A 25,289-nucleotide genomic window follows, 5' to 3' on the forward strand; every position below is an offset into this window, starting at 1 on the left:
CACTGATGGGGCTTGGACATCCCCATCAGCCATTGCGACAGGTACCACAATTTTGGAGGGAGGCCCAGGCGCTCCAGCCTCCCGCCTATGTCACTGCATTATATGTCCAAAACTTTTAATAGTGTTGAAAAGTAGGATTTACAAAATTACTGCCCTCCTGGTAGTGAAAACTTCTGGTTTTTTGTTTATGCAAAATATTTGCCAGTGAATATCTAAATCTTTAAAAAAATGTAATTAAAAAAAATATAGTGAGTTGCCAGCAGCAAGAGCCTGCTAGGTCACAGTGTGGTATGTCCTGGACTTTGGCTTTACTAGTTTCAAAGGGTGATATGCTGCTTAACTGTGAAGAGGCAGAGACAGGCAGCTGTTTTATTCCGTAGGCAAACATTTCCAATATAGTTATGTCATGCAAGATCCCAAAAAAAGATCACGCGTGAGGGTGGTTGGGGGTGGAGAAGGAAGAGGTAGAGGCTTATTTTGGCATTTCTGTTTAATGTTGTTGGCGAGAAAAAGAATTTTCAAGAGGGAAACTGTTTCCAGGTAATGTAATGCTACACCCTGCTGAGCAGCAGAGAGATGCATTGGCCACGTGGCAGATGTGCATAACCTTGAGACAGCCTAAATGAAAAGAGCATTCTCCGAGGACAAGCAGGCCATTAATTCTCACAGTTGCATTGCCTGGTCTGGAGCTTAACAGAGTTTTGTGGAGCATGAGACACGCTGTACTGCACATGAGCAGGTGCCTTCCCGCCCACTGCGAGAGCGCGATACTGCAGTTGGTTTTCTACCGCGGTGAGGAGAAGCTACATGTGTGGTTTCTCTCTTCATTCCCAATCTGGAAGAGCTTCCTTTTGGTGCCTTTCGGGGTTTTTTGCCTATTTTTCGCTGTGCCTGTTCTCGGGTTCCGGTGCCTTTCGTTCCCATACTTTCTTAGTTTATTTTTTCCCAGTTTAAGTTTCCTTTATTTTTTCGTGTCTTAGGCCACGTTTAGGCCTTGACTTCAGCCGTGTTCTTTGCTTGCCTTTTTTTCTGGTGCATTGCCCCTTTTTTCAGGCACCTTCGCGTCTTTTGATTTGGCTGTGTAAATTTTTCCAACCATGTCCACTAAAGTTCCCAGTGGCTTTAAGCACTGTACACAGTGCAGTTGGACCATCTCTGGTGTTTTCAGTGTTTAGTGCCCGACCATAGCCCTGCTGGGTCTGTCTTCGAATGAGAAAGAGGACTCGGTTGTCCAGAGAGGCTCAATGCGAGAAGATTTTGGAGCCAGGTCTCAACGTTGGCATTGGCATTGAGGTCCTCGGCATCAGTGTTGAAGACTGCACGGGCATTGGGAGTATCAGTTCACATGGCTGCTTCAAGACCCATGGACACCAGGAGCAGTAGTATGTCAAGTGGGTCTCCACCTGTCTGGACGCCGACTGCTGGTCAGGGCCTCCGGGACCAGCCACTGTCTGACCCAACCCTGAGGCGACGATAGGTTTCAATGTCCTCGTCGGCACTGAGGAGTCTTGATGCTGAGCTCCGGGCGAAGGCCAAGAAGCATCGGCATTGGATGCCCTTGACGCATGGTACCGGAAGCTCCAGGGCATCGAAGCATTCAGCACCTAAGAAGTGTTGGCGCCGGAAGGATCATTCCCCCTCTATTCAGGAGGTGTCGATGTGTCGGTCCTCTAGCAGTGAGGGCCAGATTCTGATCTCGGCCCTATCAGTTCTGCAGCCTGTCTCGGAGCCGCCACTCCAGTTATTTTCGGTGTCAGCCCTCAATGAGCGTATCTGGACCTTGCTTCCTGAACTGCTGGATGGCCTTTTGCAATGTGTGCATCAGCATCGGGGGTGACTGTGCCAGGCTGAGGCTATTCCATTTCGTTTGGAGGTGGAGGATGAGCCCAGGACTAAGATGCTTGAGGTCCTGGACTATGAGTCTCCTCCTAGGGAGGCTGTGACTGTCCCTCTCCATGAGATATTCAAGGAAGTCCTTGATCAGAATTGGGATTCCCCTCTGTTGGTCCCTGTCCTGCCCAAGAAGATCGACACAATTTATCTGATCCACAGCACACAATTGGTTTTGATGAGCCTCATTTGCCTCACAATTCCATGGTGGTGGAATCCACTTTCAAAAGGGCCAGGAGTTCTAGAGACTATGCCTTGGTGCCCCCAGGCAGAGAAACTAGGACCTTGGACTCTTTTTCGATTCCCACTTCAGGCACAGGCAGCTCCTTGTGACTCTGGGCAAGTCACTTAACCCTCCATTGCCCCATGTAAGCCGCATTGAGCCTGCCATGAGTGGGAAAGCGCGGGGTACAAATATAACAAAAAAAAAAAAAGATGTTCCAGGCCTCAATGCTTGTGTTCTGTATACAATCTTACCAGCTCTTTACGAGCATGTACTTACGGGACTTTGTGCACAAGATGCTGGACTTGGCAAATTCTCTTCCACGGAGCAGGACGAGTCAGTACACCAGTTGGCCAAGCAGCAGAAGGTGTGTTGTAAGTTCTTGGCCAGGGGCACCTACGATGCCTTTGACATGGCATTCTGGATCTTTGCTCAGAGTATAGCAATGCGCATGGCTGCATGTTTCTGTCTTGGAACAGTCGGTTCAGCAGAGATTGGCATATGCCCTTTGCTGGGGGGATAACCTATTTAGAGAAAAGGTTGAGGTCGATGTCCAAATAAAAAAGCACACTGATACCATCTTTTCTCTCTCCCATCAGGCGCCTTCTGCTTCAGCCTCCAACATCTAGGAGTCTTTTGGCACGTAGAGGAGGGGTGCCTACTACTCACAGGTGGTGTAGGTACGCCACCTCCTCTTGCCAGCCTGCTTAGACTCAACCACAGTATGCTCGTTTTCATCAACAGTATACATCTAAAGCCTCTGCTGTTCCTCAGTCAAAGCAAGGGACAAGCTTTTGATTGGCTCCAGCAGAGCATAGCCACTGTTAGTATCCATACCAGACAACTTACTGGTAGGAGGGAGGCTGAAGTTTTTCTCTGACAGGTGGCCCCTTATCACCTCCGACCGGTGGATTCTCCAAATAATCCACCTCGGATACACCCTAAATTGGCTTCAGAAACCTCCAAATTGCCCACTGAGAGCTCATTATTTCAGCTCTCAGCACGAGCAGGTACTTGTAGAGGAACTCTCAGCCCTTCTGAAGGCCCATGTTTCACCAGGAGATGAAGGGAAGGGAATTTTATTCCAGGTACTTCCTCATGCAAAGAAGACAGGGGGACGCGTCCCATCCTAGACCTAAGGGTCCTGAACAAATTCCTGGTCAAAGTTCAAGATGGTTTCCCTGGGCACCCTTTTACCCATGATTCAGGAAACAATTGGCTATGCTGTCTGGATTTAAAGAATGCATATACTCGCATCCCAATACTTACAGCCCACTGGAAGTATTTATGATTTTGGCGGGAAACACATCACTATCAATACCGCATGTTGCCTTTTGGCCTCACACCAGCTCCCAGGATATTTACCAGATGTCTAGCAGTAGTCGCAGCGTTGCTACACAGACTGGGAGCCCATGTGTTCCCTTATCGCGACAATTGGCTGGTGAAGAGCACATTGGAGGACAGTGCTCAGGAGTCTATGCAGAAGACTATTTTGGTGCTCGAAATACTGGGGTTCATTTTAAGCTACCCCAAGTCACATCTTTGCCCCACTCAGCAATTGGAATTCATTGGTTCGAGCCTTTCTCCTGGAGCCGAGGGCAGACACTCTAGTTGCACTGGCTTCTTGGGTTCAAGCCTCACAGCAGGTCATAGCTTGGCAGATGTTTATTTATTTATTTTATTAGGATTTATGTACTGTCTTTGTGAAAGAATTCACCCAAGGCAGGTTACAGCAAGAATAAGCTGAATATAGGCAACAGACAATTACAGTAGTAAAAATATTCAAATAACAATAAATAGTATGCCATTAATTAATGAGGTAAACTTGGAGATGGCAAATTGAATACTAGTAATTGGATTAACATGAAACAGTATCACAAATATAAACATTTAATAACACTGTAAAACAATTGTATTACAGAAATATAATAAATGTAAGCAGAATACAAATTATACCATAATAGGCAGCGCGGAGATGTTGAGGTTGTTGTGCCACATGACATCGACAGTGTACATACACCCATGACACACCTTCACATGAGGTCAGCCCAGTGGACCCTAGCTTCCCAGTGGTGTCAAGCCTCGGGGAGTCTGGAAGATGTCATCCAGTGTCCCCAGAGCTTGTTCACTCTCTTCTATGGTGGATCATTCAAACCAATTTGACTCTGGGACTTTCTTTCCAAATTCCTCAGCCACAAAACATGCTGATGACGATGTGTCTCTCATAGGCTGGGGATCTCATGTGGATGGGCTTCACACTTAAGGAGCTTGGTCTGCCCAGGAAACAGATCTTCAGATCAATCTTCTGGAGCTCTGGGTGATCTGAAATGCTCTAAAGGCTTTAAAAAATCGGCTGTCTCACCAAATTGTGCTCATTCAAACAGACAATTAGGTTGCCATGTATTACACCAACAAGCAGGGGGGCACTGGACCACACCCTCTGTGTCAGGAGGCTGTCCGAATGTGGTGCTGGCCTCATCAACACGGCATGTTCCTTTGGGCCACTTATCTAGCGGTGAAAAACAGTGTGACTGACAGGCTGAGCAGGGTTGGGCATTGCCCACTAGATCTTCCGAGCATGGGGCACTCCCTCAGTGGATCTGTTTGCCACTCACATTAATCACAAAGTCCCTCAGTTCTGTTCCAGGCTTCAGGCCCACGACAGACTAGGGTCAGATGCCTTCCTCCATTGGGGGACAGGTCTTCTGTATGTGTATCCTCCCATTCCTCTTGTGGGGAATACTTTGCTGAAACTCGAGCAAGACCAGGGGACTATGATCTTGATTGTGCCTTACTGGCTTCAGCAGATCTGGTTCCCTCTTCTTCCGGAGTTATCCTCCGAAGAACTGTGGAGACTGGAGTGTTTTCCAAACCTTATCACGCAGAACGAGGGATCTCATCTGCATACCAACCTTTAGTCTCTGGTCCTCACAGCCTGGATGTTTAGAGCCTAGAATTTGCCTTCTTGGGTCTGTCAGAGAGTAGCTCCTGGGTCTTGCTGGCTTCCAGGAAAGATGCCTCCAAGAGGTGTTAATCTTTCAAATGGAGATGGTTTGCCATCTGGTGTGAGGGCAGGGCCCTAGATCCCTTTTCTTGCCCTACATAGACCCTGCTTGAATACCTTCTACACCTTTCTGAGTGTGGTCCTAAGACCAACTCCGTAAGGGTTAATCTCAGTGCAATTAGTGCTTACCATCAATGTGTAGAGGGTAAGCCCATCTCTGGACAACCTCTAATTGTTCACTTCATTTGAGGATTGCTTTTGTCAAAGCCCCCTATCAAATCTCTCCACCTGTGTCATGGGGCCTGAACATCGTTCTCAGCCAGATGATGAAAGCTCCTTTCGAGCTACTGAATTCGTGCCATCTGAAGTACTTGACCTGGAAGGTCAATTTTTTGGTGGCTGTTACTTCAGCTCATAACTTGAGCTTCAGGCCTTAGTATCGGATGCACCTTATACTAAGTTTAATCACAACAGTGTAGTCCTCCGCACGCATCCTATGTTCCTGCCGAAGGTTGTGTCGGAGTTCCATTTGAACCTGTCAATTGTTTTGCCAACATTCTTTCCCCGACGTCATGCCTATCCTGTTGAGAGCACCTTGGACTGCAAGCAAGCATTGGCCTATTACATGGAGCAGACTAGGCCTCACAGACAGTCCGCCAAACTTTTTCTTTTGATCCCAACAGGATGGGGGTCACCATTGAGGAAATACAGTCATATCAAAGCTTACAATGTCAGAGCATGGCTGCTTTGGTAGCCCACTTGCAGTCAGACTTTATTGAAGAAATTTGCAAGGCTACAGTGTGGTCTTCAGTCCACACATTCACATCTCATTACTGCCTTGAACAGGATACTCGACACAACAGTTGGTTCGGGCAGACAGTGTTGCAGAATCTGTTTGGGACCTAGAATCCAACTCTGCCTCCTTGGGCCCGTTTTATTCTATTCCAGGTTACACTCTCACTCAGTTTCAGGTTAATCTGAGTTATGTCTTCGCCGTTGCGAGGCCTAATTGACCAATGTTTGTCATTTTCCATAAGCCTGGATGCTAGGGATACCCCAATTGTGAGAGTTAATGGCCTGCTTGTCTTTGGAGAAAGCAAAGATACTTACCTTGAGCAGGTATTCTCCGAGGACAGCGGGCCTTATATTCTCACAAACCCTCCCACTTCCCCTAGGAGTTGTCTCCTATTTTTTTTGTTTTGTTTTTATGCTGTAGTATTTAACTGCGGTAAACACGCTCTTGCGGCGGGCGGAAAGGCACCCACGCATGCGCAGTGGAGCCTGTCTCATGCTCCTCAAAGCTCTGTTAAGCTTGTTATAAGCTCCAGGCCGGGCAATGCGGTGCCACATTAGCCAATTGTGAGAATATAAGGACTGCTGTCCTTGGAGAACACCTGCTACAGGTAAGTTATCTTCGCTTTCCAGATCAATTATGGCAGTGGCTTGTCCTTGGATGATTTGCTGTAATGTGTGACGTTGCACTGTTGCTTTTAACTCTTTACTTTGTGAGCTAGGGGCTGTCTTCATTAACAGCAAAAGTGTTACTTTGTTGTAGATGAGAGATAAGCCTCTTCACCGGAGAGTTGCCTAGTAAGTATATAGCCCAGGTGAATGTTTCCGTCAAGTCTTAATTTTTTCAATGTATATTTGACTCAATTAAAATAAGAAAATTAAAAATAATTCACTCTGGAAATGGTAAAATAATTTGTGCCTTGCTAAGTTTCAAATTGTGGGGAGGGGGACTTGTAATGCATCTATCCTTTGCGTGGACCTCATTGGTGATATAAACTTTGTATATTACTACTTCTGACTTTTCAGCTCTGCGCAATTTCCTGTGACCACTGAGATCACATGCATGATTGGAATGTACGTCTGTCCTATAATTTCAAGAATTATGGCAAATTTGCAGCTAATTGTGGCAAATTACAATGCAGGGTATTTAAATGGCCTTACTTGCCAGATGATTTGAAATGAAATGGAAATCCACAGTGGTTATAGCCATTAGTGATTGTACACTGTTATGTTTCACTGACACTAATTCAGCAGTTTTGTTCCTTGGCCACTGCTCTGTATGCTGCAGCTTCCACTGAATACTGTTTGTGGTGGTGGTAGTGTTGGGGGGGGGGGGGGGGCAGGAATTAAGTATGGCCATACCCCAATAAATGGGTAGCAACCTGGGCATTAGATCTAAAGGGTCCCTTCCAGTATAGATGTGTAGGTTTGTGCTTAGGTCAAGCCCGTTATAGTCCAACAGTGGTATAGATACTGCATTTATTAATAGTTTCCACACTTTCCGCTGGATGAAAAACTCAGTCGTCTGTTTTCCAAGCTGAAGAGCTCTAACCTCTTTAGCCTTTCCTCATATGGGAGGAGTTCTATCCCCTTTATCATTTTGGTCGCTCTTCAGTGAACCTTTTCTAATTCCTAATATCTTTTTTTGAAATATGGAGACCAGAATTGAATGCAATGCTTATAAGAAAATAAGAATTGCCATACTGGGACAGACCGAAGGTCCACCAAGCCCAGTATCCTGTTTCCAATAGTGGCCAATCCAGGTTACAAGTACCTGGCAAGATCCCCAAATGGTACAATACATTTTATGCTGCTTATCCTAGAAACAGTGGATTTTCCCCAAGTCCAAGCTTATGGCCTTTTCTTTTAGGAAGCTATCCAAACCTTTTTTAAATCCTGCTGGAAAACAAGATCACATCCCTCATCTGTGATTGCAAGCCTTTTTGTGACACCAAAAGAAAGTTATCTGCCTCGTTTCTAGTCACCATGATTATTTATATGTTATCAAAAATTCATAAATCATTAATAGATCCACCCAAAAGACTGATAAGTCTCCCTTATGGAAATAGGGCTTGAGTCATTATCAAAAAAGTTTGTCTACACACCTTTACTCCACATATTCCTCGTTATGTGTAAGAGACTCTTAATATATGATTAATATTCTAAATGTGCTCCCTGTTATTGATCATTGCCTCCTAGTCACCATGGATTTCTATGCATTGTACACTAATAACCCACAATTTGAGTCGTTTCAAATGGCCATGAAAACATTGCAGAAAAGAACAAATTTAGCCCCCCCACCCTGTTTACTAAGCCGCGCACCAATGCTGACACAGCCCACTGGCTACCTATCAAGGAATACATTGGCTTCAAGATTTGTACTTTCGTCCACAAAATAATCCATGGCTTAGCTCTGGGCTACATGACTGATTTAATCGACTTACCAGTTAGAAACACAATTGAATCAGCAAGAACGTACCTAAACCTTCACTTCCCAAGATGCAAGGGTTTTGAAGTATACAGTGGGGGAAATAAGTATTTGATCCCTTGCTGATTTTGTAAGTTTGCCCACTGACAAAGACATGAGCAGCCCATAATTGAAGGGTAGGTTATTGGTAACAGTGAGAGATAGCACATCACAAATTAAATCCGGAAAATCACATTGTGGAAAGTATATGAATTTATTTGCATTCTGCAGAGGGAAATAAGTATTTGATCCCTCTGGCAAACAAGACCTAATACTTGGTGGCAAAACCCTTGTTGGCAAGCACAGCGGTCAGACGTCTTCTGTAGTTGATGATGAGGTTTGCACACATGTCAGGAGGAATTTTGGTCCACTCCTCTTTGCAGATCATCTCTAAATCATTAAGAGTTCTGGGCTGTCGCTTGGCAACTCGCAGCTTCAGCTCCCTCCATAAGTTTTCAATGGGATTAAGGTCTGGTGACTGGCTAGGCCACTCCATGACCCTAATGTGCTTCTTCCTGAGCCACTCCTTTGTTGCCTTGGCTGTATGTTTTGGGTCATTGTCGTGCTGGAAGACCCAGCCACGACCCATTTTTAAGGCCCTGGCGGAGGGAAGGAGGTTGTCACTCAGAATTGTACGGTACATGGCCCCATCCATTCTCCCATTGATGCGGTGAAGTAGTCCTGTGCCCTTAGCAGAGAAACACCCCCAAAACATAACATTTCCACCTCCATGCTTGACAGTGGGGACGGTGTTCTTTGGGTCATAGGCAGCATTTCTCTTCCTCCAAACACGGCGAGTTGAGTTCATGCCAAAGAGCTCAATTTTTGTCTCATCTGACCACAGCACCTTCTCCCAATCACTCTCGGCATCATCCAGGTGTTCACTGGCAAACTTCAGACGGGCCGTCACATGTGCCTTCCGGAGCAGGGGGACCTTGCGGGCACTGCAGGATTGCAATCCGTTATGTCGTAATGTGTTACCAATGGTTTTCTTGGTGACAGTGGTCCCAGCTGCCTTGAGATCATTGACAAGTTCCCCCCTTGTAGTTGTAGGCTGATTTCTAACCTTCCTCATGATCAAGGATACCCCACGAGGTGAGATTTTGCGTGGAGCCCCAGATCTTTGTCGATTGACAGTCATTTTGTACTTCTTCCATTTTCTTACTATGGCACCAACAGTTGTCTCCTTCTCGCCCAGCGTCTTACTGATGGTTTTGTAGCCCATTCCAGCCTTGTGCAGGTGTATGATCTTGTCCCTGACATCCTTAGACAGCTCCTTGCTCTTGGCCATTTTGTAGAGGTTAGAGTCTGACTGATTCACTGAGTCTGTGGACAGGTGTCTTTCATACAGGTGACCATTGCCGACAGCTGTCTGTCATGCAGGTAACGAGTTGATTTGGAGCATCTACCTGGTCTGTAGGGGCCAGATCTCTTACTGGTTGGTGGGGGATCAAATACTTATTTCCCTCTGCAGAATGCAAATAAATTCATATACTTTCCACAATGTGATTTTCCGGATTTAATTTGTGATGTGCTATCTCTCACTGTTACCAATAACCTACCCTTCAATTATGGGCTGCTCATGTCTTTGTCAGTGGGCAAACTTACAAAATCAGCAAGGGATCAAATACTTATTTCCCCCACTGTAAATCAACATACACGTCCAGCTTTCCCTACATATGCACACAGCTCTAGAATACATTACCAAAAGATCTGAAAACCACAAATAACCATCTAAACTTCCGAAAAAAATCTAAAGACTCACCTTTTCAAAAAGGCATTCCCCACAGAACAGACATAAACACCGAATATGAAGCACAATAATCAAACTAGGAAACAGACAACACCCTATCCCTTGCCGTAGTTCCCACCTTTGCAGTCTGCATGGGACGAATTACCCCAATTCTAACTAATTGTACTTATACAAACCAATCTGTACTGTTCACACCGGAGTCTATAACCACCTCACTGGAATTATGTAACCGAGGAACTATGTAACCCACATTGAGCCTACAAAAAGGTGGGGAAATGTGGGATACAAATGTAACAAATCTCTCTATATAAAAGGCAACCCCAACGTTCTGAAGCCTCCACGGAAGTTGAGGCGCCCGAGATATCTGGTGTACACTGGAGTGTCTGCACCGCCCTCCCGTCAAAACGTCATGACGTCGAGGGCGGAGCTATGACACTCCACGAGGGCCGAAACGGAAACGCCACAACGAACAAGGCAAGTAGCTCGGAGGGAGGGGGCCCCTTGCTAGCGCCCGTTTCATTGCGCTCAGAAACGGGCATTTTTTCCTAGTAAAATAAAGTACACTGCCATATTGTGACCCTCACTACTGATGAACAGTTAGAGAGCATTATAAACATGTCAGTTGCACGATAATGGTGCTCTGTATGCTTCTTCAGCACCTGGGAAACGTTCTGTATGCTTCTGAGAGATGCATGCATGCCTGCTCACAGTGATTGCATGAATATTGTCCATTTTGTACACGCAGAGCTCTGAAACTTATGAGCAGCAGCACTGAGAATCAAGGCCTCAAATCTGGCTACTGTCTATTCTCATGTCTCTCATTAGCATTCCTAATAACATTAAGAACGAACAAAACAGGAACATTAAAACTTTCATTCACTCACCTAACGGTTAGATGAATAAGAGCCGTGGGAACTGAGCATCTCTTTTTCTCCAGATGTCATTGGACTTGCTGAAATTTCATGGAAAGAATATGAATATCTTTCATATTTAGCTTTTGTTTAGTTTTTATGCAGAGTTCGATATACCACATAATCACAGCGGTATACATCAAAGGAAGAAGGAAAAGAGCTCCATTAATAAATAGGAAAGAACACAATCAATTGTACCAAACAGAGTACAATAACTTAAAGTGGGATAAAGAGAAAAAAAAATAAAACTAGAGAAGATTGCTTCGTCGCTTCGAAATGTACCCCTCAAAAGCAATTTGAAAAAAAAAAAGTGCTTTTAAAAAGGATTTAAACTTTTTTCTAGACTGACTTCTGCACAATGATTGGTTGGGAGTTGGTTCCAAATACAAGGAGCAACCTAAAAAAAAAAAAAAAAAGCAGATTCCTGCATGACTGAGCAAGTCAACCTGCAACCCCAGTGTATAGTTTTATAAATTGACCATTTCCCAGTTTGCCAGCAGTACACACTGGAATAAGCCTGCTTCAGGATGTTCTGTCATGGTACTGGTGGCCTTGCGCATGTTGTGAAGATGACTTGTTTGACCCCCAGTCCCATGTGTAGGGTTGGAGGGGTCATAACGAGGTTTCCACTCTAGCCATCTTCAGCTCAGAAGCACCTTCTGGTCAAAGAACAGCCAGATGATAGGACATTTTAGGGCTAAAATTCCATTACCTTGCCCTGCATCTTAAAGTTGTCTGAGTCACATGCTGTGATAGGTTATGTTTTAGCTGTCAAATATTGACAAATGATAAGAGCAAGGGCCAAACTGTCATGGTGTTTCAAACGTAATTAGAATGTGTTTAACAACTATTTAATGATTTTTTTTTTTCTTTTTAATAGCTGGCAAATTAATCGCTGATTCCGCCAAGCATATATATTGTGTTAATAATAGATTTTTCTCATAGGTGCGTCTTCAGGTTCAGAGTGTAACCAAGCCTCTGTATCGTGGAACATTCCACTGTTTCAAGTCTATTATAAAGCAAGAATCTGTAAGTAGCAAAACCAAAAAGTGACGACAATGGTAGAATAGATCAGTAGATCTTTTCTTCACCTCTGACTCTATACAGCAGGGCCGGTCAAACCTGGTAAGCGGGGTAAGCACCGCAGGGGGGCACCTGCCTTCAAGGGCACCGCTGTGGCACTGCGCCGCCATACCGCACCGCCCTTAGGGCTTTAAATCTTTAATTTACCTCCGTCCCAGCAGCCGCGTCATTTGAAAGCCCTGCCCTGTCTCTAGCCTTCCCTCCTTTCGTGAGTTCGTTCCGCAGAGTCCCGCCTTCTGACGTCATTTCCTCAAGGGCGGGACTCTGAGGGAATGAACTCACGAAGGGAGGGAAGGCTAAAGACGGGGCAGGGCTTTCAAATGACGTGGCTGCTGGGACAGAGGTAAATTTAAAAAGACTTAAACCATGCAGGGTGGCAAGAAGAAAAAGGGGAATGTTGGGGGGAGAAGAGGGCGGGCAGGTGGCCATAAATGGGAGGGGGATGGGGGCAAAGGAGAATCGCTGGCCAGGGGCAGGGTGGGAGAAGAGAGAAAGGAGATATGGGGGGGGGGGGCACGCGCGCCAACTCATAGTCTGCAGGGGGGCGCCAGAGACCCTAGGACCGGCCCTGCTATACAGATTCCACTGATAGGGATCACCTGCATTTCACACCTTCTTTGGGGGGGGGGGGGACATTAACTGTCTGCGATGCCACTGAAAGCAATAATAATCATTTTGGTTCAGTGACTCACAGTAATCCTATTCCCTGTATCTCATTTATTGTTTGACTGTATATTCTAGGTGTTTGTTTGTTTTTAATCTCATTTGCATGTCCTTTCTTCAGTGCATCTCTGACATGGAAGTTCTTGTTGCCTTGGAATTTCATTTATGGTTATAAGAGTGGTGATCAGGGTCTCCTGGTATTTAAAAAAAAAAAAAAAACACATATCCTTTGCACTGTTTCCTCTATACAGGTGTCTGCTACCTGCCTTCTAAATGCCACATGTGCTACAGCCATCCTGCTATTTGAATTATGTGGGGTGGGTGCAGGTCCTGTGGCACTCCTACAGAATCTGCCTGCATGGAGTGGTTCAAACCAGGGAGTGACTCATGCACATGCATGGAATAAAGAGAACCTGGATAGCAGACTCCAGTGCAGCTTAGGGGAACATCACCTTTGTGCCATCTGAGAAATAAAGAACATTCTTTTGGGGGAAAAACATAACTTAATGTATGTGATAAAATCAGTTCATGGGAGCTGAGAAATTTGGCTTATAAAACTTTTAAAGAATTTAAATGTGGTCAATGTAAAATATGGCATTTTACTGCAGCTTAGTTTACCATGGGAATCACTAATCTACAGTAACTCAGGGCTCCTTTTACAAATTTGCTTTAGCAATGCTGATGCGGCAAATGCAACGAAGCCCATAGGAATTGAATAGGCTTTGTCACAGTTGCCATGCCAGAATCGCTAGCATGACTTTGTAAAAGGAGCCGTAAATGAATAATATAACTTTGTGATCAACCTCACAAGCAGAGTTATTTAGCTCCCCCATGGGGTCACTGATGCATGACCTGATGCTCCCAGAGAGCTTTTTTTAGAGGCTAGAGCTGCACATAATAAACAGTGCTCCTCTTTCCCAAGACTGCTCCCCAAGGCACCCCTGAGCCTACCTTTATCAATCCCCTTCAGGGATTCAGAACGGGAACAGTCCCCCAGTTGCTCCTGCTGGCACTGGGTTCAGAATGGCACCGGTGCCTACTAGCTGTAATTTCATTGTACTACCACTAGGGTTCAAGCTGCCATATAAGGGCAAAGACCTTTCACGTCTATAATTAAAAACATACAACATACAAATGATGCGTGCATCAAAAAATAACATCTACTTTGTCCTATCTCTTCTCAGTGTAACTTCTCTGAACGCTCTACACTCACAACAGGACAAATGTTGAGCAGAAAATAGGTTTTTATCCTCTTTCTATAATGGATGAGACCTGCAATCATTTCTTTATAATGGTCCCAGGTAGTTGATTCCGTAGGATTACATCCATCACTGCAAAAATTCAAGCTTGAATGGCAGCTAGATAATGACTACTGTGAGGGGTAGGCAGTGGGAGGGGATTGGTAGGACCACAACTGATGAGCTAGACTATGTCTTTGTAGAACAGAGCACATTGATGAACATTTTGATCATTTAAGAATTTTTATATTGAAATAGTCAACTGTATCTCGAATTTCACCAACAGGAATGTAACTGTTTTAATAGCGAAGTCACTTAATCCCATGCTGAATGACCTAGTATCAACCTAACTGCCATACTGTGAATCAGCTACATTGATTTTTAACACCCCCACAAGTAGGCCCAAATAGATAGTATAATCCAGTGCTGAAGAAAAAGGGCCTGTACCACTGACTTCAAATTCAAGGGGGGTAGGAAGGGCTTCAGTCTCTGTAATAACTTTAAACTTAACCTTAACCAGAACTAAATAAGTAAAATAAAATTCTTCAACAGACCCCTCACCTGTGCTCTCAAATTAAATGTGTCCGGTTGATTTTGGTTGAGCTCTCAGGTGGTTGTACCAAAAAATAAGCTGAAAGTGAATGTCTTCATGATTTTAGTATCTTACCTTAGTACATAAGTAGTGCCATACTGGGAAAGACCAAAGGTCCATCTAGCCCAGCATCCTGTCACCGACAGTGGCCAATCCAGGTCAAGGGCACCTGGCACGCTCCCCAAACGTAAAAACATTCCAGACAAGTTATACCTAAAAATGCGGAATTTTTCCAAGTCCATTTAATAGCGGTCTATGGACTTGTCCTTTAGGAATCTATCTAACCCCTTTTTAAACTCCGTCAAGCTAACCGCCCGTACCACGTTCTCCGGTAACGAATTCCAGAGTCTAATTATGTCATTTGTACATTTGCTTTAAATGTTTGTGGCTTTCTGTTCAGCCAGAGCTGTCTGCTGGAGTTGAAACAAATCTGGATATTCATCTTCTGACTCCAGATAGTGGCTGGCACTGAATGTCCAGACAGAATGGTCAGTGCTGGTGCTGTCCAGTTAATAACACTGGTCTGTCTGGTTAAAGACAGCCATTTTGCTATTCTGACTTTATCTGGATAGCTATCCAGTAATTATTAGTGGCATTATCCAGATAATGGCATTTATCTGCATGGGAGGTACTGCCACTTTGATAAGTCTTGCTGAATATTGGGCCATCAAAGTCTTTCATACTAGGGAAAAGAGCTCTTATTACTGAACTTTTTCATACAGTTACTTTGAATCATTGTTTTTGTTTTTTCTCTCTCCATTGTCTTTAGGCTTTAGGGCTGTACAAAGGGATCGGGTCCCCCATGATGGGGCTCACCTTCATCAATGCAGTTGTGTTTGGTGTTCAAGGAAATACAATACGATTACTTCAGAATGACACACCCTTAAATCAGTTCCTTGCAGGGTCTGCAGCAGGTGCAATTCAGTGTGTGATCTGTTGCCCAATGGAACTTGCCAAAACAAGAATGCAGCTGCAAGGAACCGGCGAATACAAATCCAAGTCTAAAACCTATAAGAATTCTCTGGACTGCTTGATTAAAATCCACCAAAAGGAGGGACTGAGGGGTATCAACAGAGGCATGGTAGCCACATTTTTCAGAGAGACACCAAGCTTTGGATTTTACTTCCTGACATATGATTACCTCACGAGGTATCTAGGGTGTGAGCCTGATGACAGCTATGTCATTCCCAAGCTGCTTTTGGCTGGTGGTACCTCTGGTATAGTATCATGGCTGTCAACGTACCCTATGGATGTGGTCAAGTCCCGGCTTCAGGCTGATGGCATTGGGGGAGTCAACCAATACAGTGGTATTCTGGATTGTGTAAGGAAGAGTTACGAGGTTGAAGGCTGGAGAGTTTTTTCAAGAGGTCTTACGTCAACTCTTCTTCGTGCATTCCCAGTCAATGCCGCTACCTTTGCTACTGTCACACTCTTCCTTATGTATATGAGGGCTGGGGAGACCATGAATGAATGTGAGACAGGCCCAGTAATTCAGCAGCCTTCAGGTCTGTGAAGTTAGATTCTTCTGTCGGTAAAATAGTTTCTGGTATGTGTGCATGACTGGACCTGAAACTCTTATTTTTATGAACATTTGATCTGTAGAAACAATGTACATACAATTGATGTGTAATGTTCTATCTGGTAAAAAAAAATAACCTCAAGATATTAGGATTCCATTGAATGACTGACTGAAAATATGTTGTTGTCTTCTGCCATAATGCTAGAAAATACAAATAATGTGAGATCATTATCTCTGGGATCCTCCTGTACAATATATACACAAAATCTATTTTTATGATTGCATATATAGGTCTCAGTCATGAGATTTCCAAACCTAAAGAAAGTTTGCACAGTTCATTTTGTAGGTAAAAGCCTGATGGTTGCTAATATTTGACTTGCTGAAAGCAAAAAAAGTTTGATCAGAAAACAAGTTTTGTTCTGTTTGGTAATATTTTAATGATGGGCACTTGTAACCTTTTCATACTTTGTTTTTAGCCACTATTGGCTGTCTTTGTGTGTTTAACCATGGTATAACCTCACCAGTTCAATGTCAGCCATCTTGTGTCCCACTCATTGTTTTTTTAAGTCGGTGCAGTGCTTCATAATGCCTTCCTGGAGGCACGCCTAGTCAGTTGGGTTTTCAGGATTACCGTAATAAATGTTTGAGATAGAGTTGCACATAATGGAAGCATACTGTATGCAAATATATCCAATGTATATTCATTGTGGTAATCTTGAAAATCCAACTAGCTAGGTATGCCTCTAGGAGGGGGTCGAGAACACAGTACTGGTGAACTTAGGGGTCTGTATTCAAGTTATGGCAGTAAGTAGCTTGTAAATCACTTACACTGTAGGCTGATAACCCCAGATATTCAGTGCCTGGGCATGTCCTGCCCAAGGAGTTTTGATTAACTGGAGATGGTGTGATGTCACAAGACTGAAGCCATTCTACCCAAGGAGGTTTCTATTCTCCCTAATGCTGCCGCTGCCATCTTGGAACACCCACATCCATGTAATTGATAGGGTGACAAGCTCTGCCTACTGGCTTCAGGACCAATAATGGGCCAAGCATGCTCCTGCCGTCTCCTGTTAATCAAACCTCCTTAGTCCGGCCTCCAGTATTGAATATCCAGGTTAGTATGGCAACCTGGAAGTTAATCGGGTACTGGCTGAGACCAGTGCCTGGTGAACTCTGCAGATAAAATTAGGACAGCCTAACTTTATCCACTCACTTATCTGATTAGTAGACTGAATATCACTGCTAACCGGTTAAGTGCTGGCTCTGCCCACGCTCCTCCCACAGATCGTCCCTAACCTAGATGGTTAGTGCTTTGGCAGTCAGAGGGGATTTTCAGTGGTACTGTATGGCTAAGTGCCACTGAATATTCAGGCATGGCCAGTTCAGCGGGTTTAACAAGCAGGAGCCTCTCCTGCCTGGTCAAACCCTCTTAAATATCGACCCCTTATATTTCTTATAAAACGGAAACCAAAATACTTAAAACAGGTTTTGTAATTCTGGGTAGGGATATGCATATTTTATTTCTGCTATGCTGAACTGTTTTGGGCCTTCTTCATTCCCAGTCCTGAGGGCCACCAACAGGTCAAGTTTTTATAAGAACATAGAAGTCCAATAGCTTATCAACTTTTAGGAAGTTATCCAAACCTTTTATTAAACCCTGATAAGCAGTGAATTCCAGAGAATGCAGTAACCAATTTGTAACAACTGTATTCTCATTATTCATATCTTATTGTAAGCCACACTGAGCCCGCAAAGAGGTGGGAAAATGTGGGATACAAGTACAAACAATAAATAAATAAATAATAGCACGTTGATTGAAGCAATATTTTTTCCCAACTTGTTTTAAACTTACTACTTGGTAGCTTCATTGTGTGCCCCCTAGTCCTTGTATGATAAATATGCATCAGAGATTTGCATTCCTACTACCTCCATTGTATGCAAAACTCTCTCATGTATATTCATTCCACTAAAAAACTGCAGATTAAGGTGTTAATTAGACTAATAAATATATATGTATTCAAAAATAAATGTTAAATATTATTAGTGTGCTCAGAACTTTAGTGCCACCCAATCAAGGGAACACTCTCCAATCCCATTATTGCACACAAGGTGGAATGTATATATTCATTGAGGATATCCTAAAAACCTGACATATTGGTAGCCCTCAAGGACTAAGAGTGAAGATGCAGAGTTTAGGGAGTAGTCAAAATGTTTCAATGTGGTTTTTTTTTTTGTTTTTTTTTAAACAACATAAAAAAAATGACTTCCACCATAAATTGTTGACAGGAGGATTTCCAGAAACTAAAGTGGAACTGAATTTTGTGCTGATCTGCCTTCGAGCAAACAACTATTATTAACTAATACTGTACTCAACTTTCATTCCTCTTGAGAAGTTTATGTACTCGCATGCCAATACAATGTAGTTTGAAAGGTCAACCACCCACCCTGTGTCTGGTATTTCACCGAGTAAAGCCTTGGTGTCGAGATGACAGTGGTACAACAAAAGAAAAATAGACTTTCCGAGGTTTCTAAAATGCACATCCGTGCATATCACTTTTGATACTGTTGATAGATAAGGATCAACAAATAGCTCTGTATTTTCTTCACTCCCTTGATGAAGAGAGGATAACTCAGGAAAGCTGGTTACAGATGCATTAAGATAGTCCACATGACTATATAGAAATAAGCTTCAAACAACACACGCTAGGTGATAACCTTTTTATTGGACTAACACAGCAATCACAACCATTCTTTGTTTAGTCTTGATAGAGTGTCTGGCGTAACACCATGTTTAAAGATTTGAGAGAAATGTACAGTAATGTTCAGCACAGTTGTGGTTTAATGCCACTTAGAATATTTTAAGGTGGTTCTGGGCCAGTCTGGTGGCAGTGCTATGCCACTAAGCAAGCGGAGAACCTACATTTGATTGCTGGATCAGGTTTGGCTTAGGCTACCCCAGATGCAGGGTTTACGGCCGCTAGTGTGGAAGGAGCCCAAGATATCATACAATGATAACACCTTAGGGTCAGTGTTAGCTGCCTCTGGGGCCCTTTTACTAAGCTGCATAGGCGCCTACGCGCGCTCAACGTGCACCAATTTGGAACTACTGCCCAGCTACCGCGTGGCCCGGGCGGTAATTTCATTTTTTATGTGTATCCACGGCACTAACCGAGCAGTAATTGGCAGTGTATGCACGCTGACGATTACCACCTGGTTAACGTGTTGAGACTTTATTGCTAGGTGAAAGGGTGGCGGTAAGGTCTCGGGCCCAAAATGGATGTGAGCCAATTTTTATTTTGCCGCACGTCCATTTTCGGCCCAGACAAAAAGGGCTTCCTGGCAGGTGCGCTGAAAAATGGACCTGTGCGCGTCCAGTGTACTCATCTACACCAGCGCAGGCCCATTTTTTTTTCAGCACACCTTAGTAAAAGGACCCCTCTGAGCTTTGTGGCTACCAGCTGAGAACAGTTACTGCATTAACTGGGCTGAGTTTGGATGAAGAGGATGTGAACTGGGGTGGGGGATTCATATGTTGTTCTCAACCCAGTCCTCAGGACACACCTAGCCAGGTGGGTTTTCAGGATACCCACAGCGAATATACATGACATGGATTTGAATACAATAAGTACATAAGTAATGCCACACTGGGAAAAGACCAAGGGTCCATCGAGCCCAGCATTCTGTCCACGACAGCGGCCAATCCAGGCCAAGGGCACTTGGCGAGCTTCCCAAACATACAAACATTCTATACCTGTTATTCCTGGAATTGTGGGGCTAGATTCTATATATGATGCCTAAAAAATCGGCACCAAAACCAATACACCTAGGCGTATTCTATAAAGTACTCCTAAATTATAGAATAAGCCTAAATTTCCGTGAGGCTTATAGAATATGCCAACTGCCCGTCCACACGACTAAATTTAGTCATGGGCAGTTACACTGATTGGTGTAAAAGCCAATGCCTAAAGTATACGCAATCTGGGTGTATTCTATAACCATGCACACAGATTTTAGAAAAGCCCACGACCCACCCATTCCACGTGCATGGCCATGCCCCCTTTTCAACTATGTGACTTAGAATTTATGTGCATCGCATTATAGAATACACTTAGTTTGTGTAAATTCTAATTTGTTAGTGTCAGTTGCTTGTTATGTGGCAATTATCGGTGCTGAATGGCTTAACTAATTAAGTTCTGCGCGCAAATCCAGAATACAGCTGGATTTGCCTGTGCAACTTAAAATTTGCATGGATTCTCTATAGCACAACTTATCTCATCCATATTCATTGTGGGTAACCTGAACCTGTGGCTGGATGTGACCCAAGCCCTGGATTGAGAACCCCTGTTCTAAACGATGGTTCATGGAACCATAGTCTAAGAAGTGTCAATTCCTTGTGCCCAGCCCACCAGTTTTAAAGAATACCAAACTATTCATTAACCAATATTAATATGTGTACTGTACTGAGAGCTTTAAAGACAGCCTTGTTTTTCAAAGGCTTTATCCCACATTATGCCTGTTGGCAAAATTCCTCGAAAGGATAGGGCCTTCAGGTTATTTTAAATTTAAAATTGGAACAAAGACACATCTGAGGTTTATTTAATAATTTTTGATTATGTTTGAATTGATTATGCTTTTCTCTCTGTAGGGACAGGTGCAATATGTATTTGAAATTTCCTAGTTAAGAGTGTGTCTGTGAAGAACAGGCACATTTCCTTTGTGATGTTGTAAGATAAAATTGGTAGCATTGTTACTGTTTTATATCTTCCACTGCTGCTGTTGGACATGTTACTTACTGTCCACACTACATCTGATGTAAATGCTCGTGTTCATCTACTGCTGGATAGCAGTTCACTTACATCTTTGTACAATATTATTTATTGTATATAAACTTGAAGGAAGGGGAATAAAAGTTTTCCAAAAGTTGGGATTTGACTTTTTTTTTTTTTTTTATTATGTTAACAATTGTGTTTATTTGTGGTTCTAGCTAACCATAAATCACACAAACATATTCTCCACAGCTCTTACTATTTTTAGGGGAAAGATTCCATCCAGAATAGTCCAGATGATGCAGTCATTCTCCTAGCCAACAGATGGCGACAAAAAATTCTTAAGTAAAGGAGATACTCCTCCAGTTGCTGCTGCAACTTGCCTGTCTGAGGGCTTCTTTTACGAAGCTGTGCTAGTGATTCCCACGTAGCAAATGAGAGGAAGCCCATAGGAATTGAATAGGCTTCCTCTCATTTGCTGCACTGAGAATCATTAGCGTGGCTTTGTAAAAGAGGCCCTTTTTTTTTCTGTGACCAAGGAGAAGAGGAGCATGCACAGTCTCAGTACAAATGCTAATATTTTTTACTGTGATATTTGCTGCATATGTGGAGGGGCATAATCGAACGGGGGTGCCCATCTATAAGGACGTCCATCTCTAGGGACGGCCCTGTAAAGAAGCGTACATGACCGTATTATCGAAATAAGATGGGCGGCCATCTTTCGTTTCGATAATACGGTCAGAGATGGCCAAATCTCAACATTTGGGCCGCCCTTAGAGATGGCCGACATTGGTTTTCGCCTATAATGGAAATGAAGGGCGGCCATCTCAAAACCAGCCAAATCCAAGCCATTTGGTTGTGGGAGGAGCCAGCATTTGTAGTGCACTGGTCCCTCTCACATGCCAGGACACCAACCGGGCACCCTAGGGGGCACTGCAGTGGACTTCACAAATTGCTCCCAGGTGCATAGCTCCCTTACCTTGGTTGCTGAGCCCCCCAAACCCCACTACCCACAACTGTACAACACTACCATAGCCCTTAAAGGGTAACGCGTTTCGGGTGGGTTTTGGAGGGCTCCCATTTACCACCACAAGTGTAACGGGGGGGGGGGGGGGGGGGAGGGGATGGGCCTGGGGCCGCCTGCCTGAAGTACACTGCAGTACCCACTAAAAATGCTCCAGGGACCTGCATAGTGCTGTGATGGAGCAGGGTATGGCATTTGAGGCTGGCATAGAGGCTAGCAAAAAATGTTTATTTTTTTTGGGTGGGAGGGGGTTGGTGACCACTGAGGGAGTAAGGGGAGGTGATCCCCGATTCCCTCCGGTGGTCATCTGGTCAATTTGGGCACCTTTTCAAGGCTTTGGTCATCAACAAAAAGGGACCAAGTAAAATCAGCCAAATGCTCGTCAGGGCCGCCCTTTTTTCCATTATCGGCCAAGGACGGCCATCTCTTAACCACACCCCTGTCCTGCCTTCGGTACACTGCCGACACGTCCCCTTGAACTTTGGCCGTCCCTGTGATGGAAAGCAGTTGAGGCCGGCCAAAATCGGCTTTCGATTATGCCGATTAGGCCGGCCCTGAGAGAAGGCCGCCCATCTCCCGATTTGTGTCGGAAGATGGGCGCCCTTCTCTTTCGAAAATGAGCTGGATACTCTCCCTACTATGTTATTGCTCTGCAATGAGTCAGCATGTGCTTAATTTACCCTTCTTTTGACTTTTACCCTTTATTATATACTTTATTATTATTGTAACTTTGCTCTCAACATGCTTCCCTTTATTTTCAATCTGTTAACCATATCGATACTAATTGTTATATGATATATCAACATAAGTAAGCACAAAACACAAATATTCGGGGGAGGAGTAGTTACTAAGCTGCAGTTAGATATCACCTTTTTTTAGCACGCTGTTAGGGCTCAAGTGCTACTGTTTTAATCCTTTTTGTGCCCATACACCCCCAGATTTTATAGATGGTGCCCAAAATTGTGTGCCGAAATTTAGCATGCATTGGGCTTATTCCATAATGGCTCAAGTAACTTAATTTGCAAATGAGCAGTTAATTGGCAATAATAGGGCACTAACACTTATTGGCACTAATTGGCAACAATTTGAATTTATGCATGCATGATTGTAGTCTAAATTCAATAAAGATGCACACATACATTTTGCATGTGGATCCAGAAAGGGGCATGGGAGAGTTAGGAATGTTCCTAGAATGTGCGCGCAGTGTTACAGAAAAAGGCAGATCTGCGCCTAATGTAGGCAACAAGGATTTATTCTAGGTTTCAGTTGGTGTAAATTCTCATGCCTAAAATTGGGCGCAGATCCCAGTGCTAAGCGCTATTACATAAATGGTGCCCAACTTTGAGCACCATTTACAGATTAGAGCTTAGGGTGAGACTCCGTATATGGCACCTGGAAAACCAGTGCGGAAATCATTTTCACCTAAGCATATTCTATAAGATTTAGGCGTGGTATATAAAATCCACTTAGTTGATACCCCAGTGCTTAAAACTATGTGCATTCATTTACATTAACAAAAACGTATAAATCCCTTCATGTAGATTGATGTGGACTGGGCCATATTCTATACCAGCGCATGTAAATTTGGGAATGCCAAATTTCCCTGCCTATAGCTACGCCCCTTTTGACCTACATGCTTTAGAATTTAGGTGTAGTTCATTATAGAGTACACTTAGCGAGTTATGCACATACATTTTAATTACTGCCAATTAGTACTCATTCTTGCTTAAGTGCTGTTAACAACACTGATTGGCTTGTTAAGCCAATTAAGGTATGCACGTTTTTATGGAATACTAGTAAAAAAGGCCCGTTTCTGACACAAATTAAACGGGCGCTAGCAAGGTTTTCCTCAGTGTGTATATGTTTGAGAGAGAGTATGTGAGAGTGACTGTGAGAGACAGAGTGAATGTGCGAGTGTGTGTTAGTGAGAGAGTGAGTCTGGGTGCGAGTGTGTCTGTGAGAGAGTGTGTGAGAATGAGTGTATGCAAGTGCGTATGTGAGACACAGTGTGAGAGTGTTTCACACAGATACAGTGTGTGCGAAAGAGAGTGTGTGTGAGACACAGACTCTCTCTGAGACTGAGTGTATGAGACCAAGAGAGTGTGTGAGTGACTGTGTGACACATAGAGAGTGAATGTGATACAGTGTGAGACAGAGTGTACAGTGTGAGACATAGTGTGTGAGTGAGAGAAAGACATTGACTGTGAGAGAGAGTGTGTGTGTGACAGAGATACCTCCCCCCTCCTCTCTGGTGTCAGGCCCCCCCCTCCCTCTCTCTGGTGTCAGCCCCCCCCCCCCCCTCTGGTGTCTGAGTGTTACTGTGCAGGACACTGAGCTCTGGCTGTGCTTCAAGGAACTGACCAATCCTACTTAATAGAATGCACCTCCAACATTCTGAAGCCGAGAAACCTCGTGTGGTTGGTCACTTCTGCTTGTGACGAACCCGGAAGTACGTGATGTCAATTCAGGAGATGGATACAGAGAGCAGGAATGCATCAGCCATGCAGTCAGCTTCATAATGTTGGAGGTGCGTTTTATTATATAGGACAACTAAAACAGGCCCGTTTCTGACACAAATGAAACGGGCGCTAGCAAGGTTTTTCTCGGAGTGTGTATGTGTGAGAGTGACTGTGCGAGTGTGTGTGTGTGACAGAGCGAGACCGCTGGGTGCGAGTGTGTCTCCTCTGTACCCTGCCCCCCTTCCAGCCACCCAGCGAGTCTCCTCTGTCCCCTGCTCCCCCTCCAGCCACCCAGTGATTCTCCTCTCTCCCCTGCCCCCTCTCCAGGCACCCACAGATGTGATTCTCTGCCCTGCCCCTGCTCCAGCCACCCAGCGTTTCTCCTCTCTCTCCTGCCCCCCTCCACCCACCCAGCAATTCTCCTGTCTCCCGTGCTCCCCCTCTAGCCACCCATCGATTCTCGTCGTTCCGTTTTTTACCTCCGTCGAAGCAGCCGCGTCTTTGAAAGCCCTGCCCGTCTGTAGCCTTCCCTTCGACTTCGTTCCCTCTGAGTCCTGCCTGCTGACGTCATTTCCTCTTTCCGCGAGGGCAGGACTCTGAGGGAACAAACTCAAAGGGCAGGCTATAGCCGTTGAGGTTGTGCCTTGTGCTGCTATCCTGTGGTTGGTCAGTGCTGTTTGTGACGAACCCTGAAGTGCGTGACGTCAATTCAGGAGATGGATACAGCGTTAGAGGCAGCGCGAACCCTTCAAACTTTCACTGCCACGGAGTCAGCTTCAGAACATTGGGAGGTGCTTTTTATTATATAGGATGCTTAGATTTCATTGATCTCTAGGCGCACTCTAGAATCAGGGGTTAGTGCTACATTTTTTTGGGGGGGGGGAGGGGGGGGGTTGAAGCCCAGT

At 44.4% G+C, this 25,289-nt stretch overlaps 1 protein-coding gene across 2 annotated transcripts in view; it reads left to right on the top strand.

Moving 5' to 3' along the window:
- The window catches only part of LOC115477771 (mitochondrial basic amino acids transporter-like), a 33,142-nt gene extending 16,343 nt beyond the window's left edge, over positions 1-16,799 (top strand). Inside the window, exons 3-5 of one of the 2 annotated variants that reach the window (XM_030214848.1) lie at positions 6,673-6,707; positions 11,986-12,069; positions 15,386-16,799. In XM_030214848.1, coding sequence (XP_030070708.1) covers positions 15,419-16,129 — 711 coding nt within the window. In that variant the 5' untranslated portion in view covers positions 6,673-6,707; positions 11,986-12,069; positions 15,386-15,418 and the 3' untranslated portion in view covers positions 16,130-16,799. The remainder of the gene's footprint in view (positions 1-6,672; positions 6,708-11,985; positions 12,070-15,385) is intronic. The other variant, XM_030214847.1, reaches the window with a different exon arrangement.
- The last annotated feature ends 8,490 nt before the right edge of the window (positions 16,800-25,289 follow it).

Source organism: Microcaecilia unicolor, chromosome 9 (assembly GCF_901765095.1).
Source record: "Microcaecilia unicolor chromosome 9, aMicUni1.1, whole genome shotgun sequence".
Lineage (NCBI taxonomy): Eukaryota > Metazoa > Chordata > Amphibia > Gymnophiona > Siphonopidae > Microcaecilia > Microcaecilia unicolor.